This window comes from Barbus barbus (genome assembly GCF_936440315.1).
Source record: "Barbus barbus genome assembly, chromosome: 7".
Lineage (NCBI taxonomy): Eukaryota > Metazoa > Chordata > Actinopteri > Cypriniformes > Cyprinidae > Barbus > Barbus barbus.
The window spans coordinates 1,334,214-1,345,415 of NC_136735.1; the positions used below are offsets into that span (position 1 = coordinate 1,334,214).

The following is an 11,202-nucleotide window of genomic DNA, read 5'->3' on the forward strand; positions in this document are numbered from 1 at the left end:
GAAAGGATGTTTCAACATAAGTCATGATTCATGTATTAATGACGGCCCCGGCTTTAAACAATGTTTTAATGGGTGTCAATGGGACAATTTTGTCCATTATGGTGCTAGATGTTGCTATTTGATCTACACAGTGTGTGTGTTATACATATTATGCAACAAGGGAATTTTTTTTTTTTTAATTATCCAAAAAGTCACAATTTTGCCAAATTACATACCATTTGCATTAAAACAGCCAAAATGGTCAAAGAAATTAAACTGAAATGGACAAAAATGTCCTTAATGCAGCAGAAGGGTTAACTGAAACGCTCTTTCCTCCCGTTCTCTTTTGAATTGTTAAGTCAATTTTACTTAACTAACTGTTGCTGCAGCTGCAATTTCTTTATTTCAAAATCATTCTCCAACTCTTTCCCTTTTAAAGCAAAAACATCCCGTTCAGCACGAAGTTTTTCTGCATCAGCATGTAACTGCTTCTCTTGTAAAGCCATCTCGCTAGATTTTACATCTTGATCGGCATCACTAAGAGGAAAGGACACCTCGGGGTTAGTAACTTGAGCTCTTACCGGTAAGCGCGCTCTTCACAACTTGCATCAGCGTTTCCTTGAGATTCTTATCACTGCTCGTTACCTCCACATCAAATTGTTCTGCAAGATCTCTTCCTTCGTGCACCTCTCCAATAATATTTCTGAAGGATATGCAAGGAAATTCTCAACTAACGACGACATGACTGTTTAAAGAGACACCAGAGCAAACAACAACGCGAACTCACGTGTATTTAGAGCGTTAAAACTACAAATCCCATCAGCCACTTCGCCAGGGATCGTCACAGAGACACTTATATATGCTACTAGTTAACAATCAACACTGGGAAGACCAATCAGAGCCTGCCATCCGGAGAAGACTCAGGGCCATCACACTTGGGGCTACTGAACTGGAGCCCTGCGGCCACCAGAGTTGGGATGCCGGCCACTCACGCTCACATCAATGGTAGGTCTGTCACTCTGGAAATCAGCCAGAGGCATTCATTGTAGATTCTAACGTGGAAGTCCTGAGAGCTGGAGACTCAGGCGTGGCAGCCACAATAGCTGAACTAAGGGATTCAGATCTGACAATGAACACAGGCAACTTTACTGCTTATATACATACAGGGTTATAAACTAACAAGACACACCTGGACACAATCTGGGAGTAACAATGGGAGCTAAAAGAACTACAAAAAGAATACAAGAGACAGGATGCAGGAAACTAGGCTAAAAAAACATTTTATATTTAAAACGGTAAAGTTTGCAGTACAGATATTATACATTGTATTGCATACAAAAAAATAAATAAACAATGATCACAGGTAAATATCTATTTTTGCTTTTTGAAGTAGTTTGCATTCTGAGGGGACCTGACAACACAGAGTGCCCTGTCAGGAACCTAGTAGTTTTAGGACCATAAGATTCCACATTACCCATTCTACAAGCATGTGTGTGCTTTTAATCTGTTTTAAGAGACTTGTGTGTGCGTATTTGGATACACTCTATACACACTATGATTGAGTCAATATGCATCAATCATTTATGGTCCAGATACATAGTATTTCTGCTGAAATCTGGACATATTCACGTTTTTAGGTTCAGATAGTATTAGGAAAGAACAAACAGTCCGACTCATACTCTGAATTCATTATAGGAGTTTATTGAACAATTCAAATTTTCACATGATTCTTTATACAGAAAAAAGAGGAATGAATACCTTAAAATGTCCTAAAATGAGGTAAAAAATATTTTCCTTTCAGAAGCACTGTAATATCTCTAAGACACACGTTTGATCTTCATGCTGATGGATTTCATACTGACTGCGTAATTCTTCCATGATGACCAAGCCACACCAATGGCGTAATGGGTTGGATCTTCACCCCATAAATACACACCATTGGGGTTTGTATTGTGACAGGATGAGTACCAAAATGCCCCAAGATACTGTTTGGCACAGCTAGTATCTGAAGTGTCTTGGTCCTTGTCAAAGGTGGAGAACTTGAATCCATTATGGCCAGATAAAGAGTCGCCTGCAGAGAGGAAGAGCATCACTGAGGACAATAACCCATAGGAAATGTGTTTTCATTAGTATAATTGACAGTGTCTTACCAGCTCCTCCATCAATGAATCCTGAAATTCCCAGCGGATATCCAGCACATTCACAATCCACAGAGAAGAATGAGTACAAAGCAAAACCTTTCCTTCCTTCAAAGTCCTCCAGATCCACTCTCAGCATGTACTTCCTGTTGCGTGTCAGCTGGTACATGTTCTCCAGCCCTAATCATAAACACACACGAAGAACACGTTCAACCAAACACTGGACACGAACATCCACACACACACACACACACACACACACACACACACACTGTGAGATCTTACCCAGCCAGTATTCACTCTCCACTTTCCCAAATCCTCTCTTGTACTGATTCCACGGCCGATAGAAATTCACACTGCCATCCATTCTCCTCTGAATCACCTGTGATGGGTTTATATAGAGTATATGATTCATAATGAATGTTCTGATGTGTGTTTAATGATCTAAAGTCATATTCGTACCGTCCATCCTCCTTTGTCTTCATCTTTCCCACCTGAGATCATCTCACAGTAAACCCAGACAGGAACGTCACCTGCTGGATAGATGGAGTAAATCCCACTGACTGTTGGTCCTGATTTATAGATGTCAGAGCAGTCGACCGGTCTGTCTACTACATCATGACCGCAATCACAGCCCAATAAAACAGGCAAAAGAGCAGCCAACAACACCATCATCTGCACGAAAGAAAAAGAGGAGCATCACACGGAAAAGGTGAAAATAATCTGTAGCAATGTGACGAAATTTTGGAAACAGAACTTACCTCCATCTTCTCAATTTCTTCTCAGTAGATCACAGCAGAAATCTGTTTCCTTAAAGAGATGAAAGAATTCTTTACTTAGCCCATTTCATTGTATTAGTGCTTTTGTATAAAATTATATTCTGAATGTCCAGACAGGTTAAGGAAAATGCTAGAGAATAAACCAGTAACTCACCGTTGGTGTTCTCCAATTGTAGAGGAGACAAATGCTCCTTTAAATATCCGACGCTCAGGCTCCTCCTCAGTGTCAAAGTCCGTTTTAAGAAATTTAGGTAAAACATTATTTTTGCACATTTAGGAAATAGACAAATTGTGAAAGAATGGAAATTCCCTGTCACTACAAATCACCTGCATGCACAGAAAGTTCTTAAATACACCCACTTAATCACAAATAATCTTAAAATCATTAACAAAATACTAACAATTCTTTTCAAAAATACATTAACCAGCTTCCCATAAATACCAGAACCACTCAAACAATAGATAAGAGATTAACAGACTGAATTCAACCTAAAGGTCACTCATTACGCTGCATGAGTGAGTCTGAATGTAAAGAAATATATTCACCCTACTGCTGTAGGAGAAAGACCACTGAAACTCTTGAACAAACATATCAATTCACTTTTTCCATACAGAATGGTGAATATAATAGTAGGAAAGCGTCAGCTGGTCAGAATCTTGTATTTTCCACACAATCCATTCTAATACTCCAAACCACTGGATCTGGTGACTCACCTTGTTTGTTCTTCAACAGGAGCAAGTATTTGATAGTGACTGAAATATCTGAGTGCAGAATCTCACACCTTTTATACATTTAATTGCACAAGCTGCTATATACTCTCGGACAGAAGAATCATCTGTCAAAAACAAACCTAAACAACAACACACTACATGCTCTCCCCACTAACACTGGAACGGGGTGACTAGATGAAGCCCATCACACCATTGAGCTAATCAAAGAGATGCATCTGTTGAAGTGCGTTTCAAATCGTATGTTATGAAGAACAATGCACTTCTTAATAGTAATTATTTTGTGTTATCAGGGATGCAGACATCATGGGTGAAAAAAGGTGATCCCCAGCAAATTCCCCCCATTGCCTTATAAAAGGACACATCAAAAAAGTTTTATCTTTAACTGTAGAAGCTGTTAAATATATTCATCCAACACAGGCTTGTTGCTGTTTTGTTACTCTGAATTTACTCTGCATCACTTAATGCACAGGTCTATTTTTGACATTGGCTTGTAGTTCTTTCTGCCCAGTGCTAGTTATCACTGTCAATCATAGCAAAGACTGACGGAACAATCTTTACTCTCCTGAAACAGTATACGTGGACGTTCGGTCCGATTAGACTAGGGCTGGTCCGAATACCATTTTTTGATAGTAATCAACACCGAATATTGAAAGCTTGAGAGGAGGCTGAACATGTTCTTCTCTAATAAAGGCAGGAATCTCTGTGCGTCTGTTTGCATTTTTATTGTCTTGAGAACCGTTCATCCAATGACTTCACGCGTGGCAGGTGTGTTACTGCGGACCCAAGGGAGTTCAGTGTTGCATTTTGGTGCCATATGTTCATAATTAATAAACAGAACAGCTCGAGCCGGAAGCAGCGCGCTTCACACAGGCAGGGCTTATATGCTCCGAGAACGGACACTGCACTAGTGATACAAAACACACACAGGTCTGTTAAAAGCAATACTTTTGATAAGGTAGCCCAGTGCTTCATTTATAAACTAGGAGGTCCCGGAATAAAGCGGGGTAACAGATCCAGCAAGTGATTAGAGGAGGGAGAGGACCAATCTTTAGTGATTGAAAGCGTGCATCAGTTGCTTTTATAGGGTTCGTACGGTCATGAAAAACCTGGAAAAGCTATGAAATTTTAAAACAGCAATATCTAGGCCTGGAAAACTTTTGTAAGTCATGGAACTTTGTTTCACAAATCTCTGTATAATAGAGTTATATTTAATCAGGTCCTGAATTTGTGTGTAGGCCTATATCGCATACTCATTCCCACAGCTTTCGAGTTTATAATGAGGGAAATTCTTGCAAACATTTATTGAATATAGCATGTAGGTTAGACACAAAATATCAGACTAAATCAGTCATTTGAAAACAGCGTGAGTGATTCAGCTAGACCACATCTTCTCTTTCACTCTCTCAAAGCGGCTTCACATCGGTGCATCTCGTCTGCACTACAGAGCTACAGCACGCTGACCCAAGACTTTCGCTCGCATCTCGGGACGGTTGACAGAAAGAAGACGCACTCATCGCATTCGGTTTTGTGATAGCAGAGGGTCCGTTCACATGTTGCGTCTTTTGCGCGCTTAAAGGAATTTTACACCTCCCCTAGAGTTAAACAGTTGAGTTTTACCGTTTTTGAATCCATTCAGCCGGGTCTGGCGGTAGCACTTTTAGCTTAGCTTAGCATAGATCATTGAATCGTATTAGACCATTAGCATTTGGTCATCAAAAATGACTAAAGAGTTTCAATAATTTTCCTATTTAAAGCTTGAGTTTTCTGTAGTTACATCGCGCACTAAGACCGACGGAAAATGAAAAGTTGTGATTTTGTAGGCTGATATGGCTAGGAACTATACTCTCGTTCCGGCGTAATAATAATCAAGGAACTTTGCTGCCGTACCATGAGTGCAGCAGGCGCAGTGATATTACGCAGCGCCTGAAAGTAGTCCCCAGCTAGGTAACTAGTTGTGATATAGCCGGGGACTGCTTTCAGGTGCTGCATAATATCACTAGCTTTAAATAAACTCTTTAGTCATTTTTGAGTGAGATGCTAAAGGTCTAATCCGATTCAATGATCTATGCTAAGCTAAGCTAAAAGTGCTACCGCCAGACCCGGAGATTGGCTGAATGGATTCAAAAACGGTAAAACTCAACTGTTTAACTCTTGGGGAGTTGTACAATGAGCCTATTTCCAAAAAAAGTGGAGTGTTCCTTTAAGTTCATTATTTCAAAAGTAGATGTGCGGCAAGCGCGCTCATAATAGAAGCGGGCTCATATATGCATGCTATAGGCTAGGTCAGCACGAACGTCTTTCATCGGCAAACGGTCTGTTGCTGGTGCAGATGTTCAGCCAGGCGGACAAGTTGAGAGCTGTTTCATGGGGGATGCCAGGTGTAAAAAAAAAAGGATATTCGAATCTCAAAATTGAAAATCGAATGCCAACCCACCGAACGAATAATAAAGATCTGCGAGCGTGTAGAACTCTGTAAACTTGTGAAAACAATTTAGTTCAGAGGAGATTCTGACTAACCTACAGAAAACACCTCTGATTGGCCATTGCTTTCAACAGAGATGCCTGTGATTGGCTATAACACTCAACGCGGCAAAAACACTAAATAAACTTGTGGTTTTGTCATTTGAAACCAAAGCATGCACACAAACACACAGGAGCACACAGAATACACAAGCGGGTACAGACTTAAATGGGTACTAATGGTACTGTAAAAGCCCCCCCTCCTCAAAAAACACTCTCTCATCGGATCTACACAGGGCTGCACGATATAAGCTATGCAATTCACGCTCAGAATCTCCTGCAATATTGAACGTGATATTGTGTAGCTTGTCAGTGAATGCCGCTCCATCTGAGAACGGGTGATGGAGATTTAGAGCTGATCTCGGAACTGGCTTTACTGACGAGATGCACATGACACTGGCTTTACTGACGAGATGCACATGACACTGGCTTTACTGACGAGATGCACATGACACTGGCTTTACTGACGAGATGCACATGACAATCGCATGCGATATATGCCCTAGGTCTGCACGAATCTCATAGGTGACCCTTTTTGATCTCAAAAAGAGTGAATTCTCACCGAAAGGTGAGGAGTTTGCATCTATGCAGACATGGGTCTTGTTTCTGGACAATTTCGACACATTCTGACCAATGAATTTCTATGACTTTGAAAGAAAAGCTTGAAAAGAACAGCACAGAAGAGAGTTTTTGCCTGTAACCAGAAAAAGTGATTCACTAAGCTAAAGATCATTTCATGCTTAGAGATAAAACAGGAGCATTTTCTTTAGTGACATGGTAAATTTTATTGGTCATTTTTTGGAGCTCTGTCATATGATCGTCTACTGTCCATCATCAGAGCTGGTCCTGTGACGTTCAGGCACCAGCGCCGCCGCAGGACAGCAGATCATGTGAGTGTTTAGCCGAGCCGAATGAAGGAATGCTGGGTAGAGATGCAGGATTCGCGGCCTGTCAAAAGGGATCTGTAACATGTACGGTGACTGAAATATTGGATGGACTTAACGTGCAGCTTTGACGAGCCAGGTGAGGTTTTTCAGGGCAACAGATTAAGATAAGGAATCTTGGGATAGTGTGTGTAATGTGTGTGTTATCTGCGGGATGAACGAATGAAGGTGTGACAGAGAGGGAATCCGGACGGTTATCCGGTTCTCAGGATGATGTGAACTCCTGAATCGGTGAACACCGGGCCGCTCATGTCTCCGATCTTCAGCGCGAACGAGGCGTCTTCAAACGGCTTCTGCATTTGACCTGACACACACACACACACACACACACACACACACAGAGAGAGAGTAATGTAGCTAGCACACAATGGATCACATTTTGCACTTCATGTAACTTCATAACCAAGGCAATTACAGTTAACTTAATTTTTATTTTTACTTGAAATAAAACAAATGTTAACTGTAATAAAATAAAATATTAAAATAAGTATATAAATTTATATCATTGTAAAAACTTTATTTAATCTACTTTCCAAGGCAGCATTTCTCATTTTAATTTAGTTCGACTTGAAATACTAAAATAACTAAAACTAAGTAAATATTAATAAAAAATAAAAATAAATAAGCTGCTAAAAATGATCAAAACACACTCACGTGTAAAATAACGAGATGACAAATGTAAAATATTAGCCTATTAAAAAAATCAACGTTACAAAAATAATCCTGTTCATAATATTGCTTTCCCACATCATTAAGATTATTAACACTTAAAGCTGTACCGCAAACAATAAATCCCATTAGTTAACGTTAGTTAATGCATTTTGTATCATTAACTATCAATGAGCAATTTGTTACAGTATTTAATAATTGTGTTACTGTTATTTCATAAAAACACATGATGTGTTAATGGCGTGTCTCTAGTCTTACCCCTGCCAAACAAGCCCAGGTCTCCTCCGTTCCTCGCCGAGCTGCAGTCGCTGAACTGAGACGCCAAAGTCTCAAAGTCCTCCTCGCCAGACTTGATCTGTTCAATGTACTCTACACACAAACACGGCTGAATTCACAAGTGCACCTCTCACACACACACACACACACACACACACACGGCTGAATTCACAAGTGCACCTCTCTCACACACACACACACACACACACACACAAACACGGCTGAATTCACAAGTGCACCTCTCACACACACACACACACACACACACACACAAACACGGCTGAATTCACAAGTGCACCTCTCACACACACACACACACACACGGCTGAATTCACAAGTGCACCTCTCTCACACACACACACACACACACACAAACACGGCTGAATTCACAAGTGCACCTCACACAGCACACACACACACACACACGGCTGAATTCACAAGTGCACCTCACACAGCACACACACACACACGGCTGAATTCACAAGTGCACCTCTCTCACACACACACACACACACACAAACACGGCTGAATTCACAAGTGCACCTCTCTCACACACACACACACACACACACAAACACGGCTGAATTCACAAGTGCACCTCTCTCACACACACACACACACACACACAAACACGGCTGAATTCACAAGTGCACCTCTCTCACACACACACACACACACACGGCTGAATTCACAAGTGCACCTCACACAGCACACACACACACACACACACACGGCTGAATTCACAAGTGCACCTCTCTCACACACACACACGCACGTGCGGCTCTTACTGTGAATGAGCTGCAGCGCCTCCTCTTTGCTGCGTGTGATGTTCTCCTCTCTCCAGGAGGACGGCCGGCGTGACTGGTTGTGTTTGACCAGCAGGTGAGAGCAGCGGACCTTCTCCAGCTCACCTGCGCCGTCAGCCCCTGCTCCACTCGGCCGCTCCCACTGACTCGCGTTAGTGATGTGATTGAAGTAATACACCCGGCCTGAGACACACACACAGATACTCGGCTCATGCTCATCCCAAATCAACATACAAACACAACAGCAGATCATGTGTTACACACTGAACACAGGCCTGTTTAAGGACTAATTAAGATGCATTATGACACAAGAATTACCCTGATCTTCCTCATTTTACACACACACACACATATATATATATATATATATGGCACGAAAGCAGGAAAACACAGAGGTTACCTAGAAATGTTATTAACATTTACTAACAAGAAAGAAAATGGTAATTTACTGTATTGTGTTATATAGTTATGTGTTATATATGTGTTATATAGTTGCAAAGGCAAAATTTAGAGTTTAGTTTAGCTACTAAATTATATTTTGTTTATTGGATTATGACACTGGTAGCATTAGAATTAACCAGATTTTCATCATTATTTTACATTATTATTATTTTACATATTTAATAGATTAGTTATTCCAAATTGATCCAGTCTACTTTAAAGTTGAAGGAATATATATATATATATATATATATATCAAATTTACTACTACTACTAACAATAATAACAATAAAACATAAGATAAAAAATGCAATTTACTGAAAATATAAATTGTATTATTTCAGTTAGTTGCAAAGGCATAATATTACTAAAATTAAAATGAATAAATACTAATTGTGTATATATATTTAAAATCTGAGTAAAACTGCACAAAATGTCTAAAATTGAAATGAAAACAAATGTGTGTAAATACAGATGCAAAGACTTGGGATTCTAGAAAAAAAGGAGCATCTTAAATTAAATATTAAAAATAATAGACAAATGAATACTATAATAGTATTGCTGTGTTTGTCTCGCCTCTTAGTCGAATATTTTCTACACTATATTTTTTTAACAAGACATAAGCAAATAATTTCAACTATATTTTCAACCAATAGTTTCATGTTTGCCTCATTTATCTGGGAGTGGACTGGTCATTATAACGGAGTTAACCCTTCAGTGACCAGACAGCCTCTGTTGTGTCATCATATCGCCTACAATAACAATAACACTGAGGTTAGTTTAGCCTTTATTACACAAACACAAGCAGCACCCGTGACTATTATTCAGAGGAGAATACTGTATACTGCTGGAGTTAACCCTGAGATGTCCGAGCTGGCCCAGCTCGACCGAGAGGCGTTTGTTCGTTAATGCACACACCCAGGTGATCAGACTCGGAGCGCCTGGTGTCTCTGCACTGAACCGGGGTCGGTGGCGGCTGTAAGCGAGCGCTGCGTTACTCGGGGCGGGTTTCGCGGTGTTTTGGCGCGGGTCGGTGACCGTTAGCCAGTTAGCATGCGCATCTGCTCACATGCGCCCAAACAGCGACTGTGTTCCGGGTTTAACTGCGCCGCCGAGACTCACCTGAACTCCGGCTCATGCGCTTCTCCCATCCGGACGGTAGCTTCTCGTCGTCGGACATGATTTGAGAGTTCTGTCGCTGTCAGCTCGGATCGGTTCGGTTCGGTTCGGCGCGACTGTGATCTGATGCTCTGCCGCCGCGCTGCTGCAGTGACCCGGATCCACCGACAGAGGGCGCTTCTGTCTCTGAAACACAGGAAAACAACACTTTCTTACAGTTATTTCCGAATTACAAATTAAAGCACGCCTTATCATTCTTTTTACAATTATTTAAAATAAAGATTCGAATGCAGTAATCAAAATAGACGGTGATTGGTCAAATATAAATAAAGATATATAAAAAGTATAAAAAGTAAAAGTAAAAAAATGAAAGATAAAGATATATAGCCTAGATATAAAATGATTCTTATATATATATTATTATTATTATTATTATTATTTAGTCATTTGGCAGAATTATAAATTATAAATGAGGACAACAGAAGAAATCAATTGTAATATTAAAACAACTAAAAACAGATCCAAAACTAAAAGCTAAAACTTTTTAAATACTACCTATACACATTTTAAAAATAAAGAAATTAATAAAAAGGACAAATGCATACAACAAAATTTCAAAACTTAACATTCAAATGAAAAAAAAAAAAAAAAATTAAAAACATTTCAAAATATTAAAGAACAAAAGGAGTATAATATAAGAGTATAATAATGATTCTAACATAACACTCAGCCAAACACCAAAAAAAACTACATATATGTGTATGTACAACCACACACACACACACATACACCCCCCCCA

At 39.9% G+C, this 11,202-nt stretch overlaps 3 protein-coding genes across 3 annotated transcripts in view; all 3 read right to left on the reverse strand.

Moving 5' to 3' along the window:
- LOC306872949 (uncharacterized protein) overlaps nt 1-11,202 on the reverse strand; it is an 819,728-nt gene that overhangs the window by 58,889 nt on the left and 749,637 nt on the right. The window lies entirely within an intron of this gene.
- Nucleotides 1,661-4,900, reverse strand: mfap4.5 (microfibril associated protein 4, tandem duplicate 5). The gene is made up of 6 exons (XM_079421889.1): nt 3,051-4,900; nt 2,879-2,927; nt 2,580-2,792; nt 2,403-2,499; nt 2,130-2,297; nt 1,661-2,050 (listed from the first exon to the last, which is right to left on the reverse strand). Exons 2-6 carry the CDS (start codon nt 2,882-2,884, stop codon nt 1,797-1,799), a joined length of 738 nt encoding a protein of 245 aa, XP_079278015.1. The 5' UTR covers nt 2,885-2,927; nt 3,051-4,900; the 3' UTR covers nt 1,661-1,796.
- On the reverse strand, nt 6,917-10,609 carry LOC306872952 (peptidyl-prolyl cis-trans isomerase NIMA-interacting 1-like). Its single transcript, XM_079421911.1, has 4 exons — nt 10,407-10,609; nt 8,826-9,026; nt 8,020-8,130; nt 6,917-7,396 (listed from the first exon to the last, which is right to left on the reverse strand). The coding sequence occupies exons 1-4, from the start codon at nt 10,462-10,464 to the stop codon at nt 7,287-7,289; spliced, it is 480 nt and encodes a 159-aa protein (XP_079278037.1). The 5' UTR covers nt 10,465-10,609; the 3' UTR covers nt 6,917-7,286.

Bases quoted from the DNA above. Each gene is read 5' to 3' on its own strand.
- mfap4.5 (XM_079421889.1), bottom strand. The intron at 2,500-2,579 runs GTACGAATATGA...AACCCATCACAG, and splicing joins AAGACAAAGGAGGATGGACG to GTGATTCAGAGGAGAATGGA. The intron at 2,051-2,129 runs GTAAGACACTGT...TCCTCTCTGCAG, and splicing joins ATTCATTGATGGAGGAGCTG to GCGACTCTTTATCTGGCCAT.
- LOC306872952 (XM_079421911.1), bottom strand. From the start codon at position 10,464: ATGTCCGACGACGAGAAGCTACCGTCCGGATGGGAGAAGCGCATGAGC. The intron at 9,027-10,406 runs GTGAGTCTCGGC...TGTGTGTCTCAG, and splicing joins GCGCATGAGCCGGAGTTCAG to GCCGGGTGTATTACTTCAAT. The intron at 7,397-8,019 runs GTAAGACTAGAG...TGTGTGTGTCAG, and splicing joins CCTGGGCTTGTTTGGCAGGG to GTCAAATGCAGAAGCCGTTT.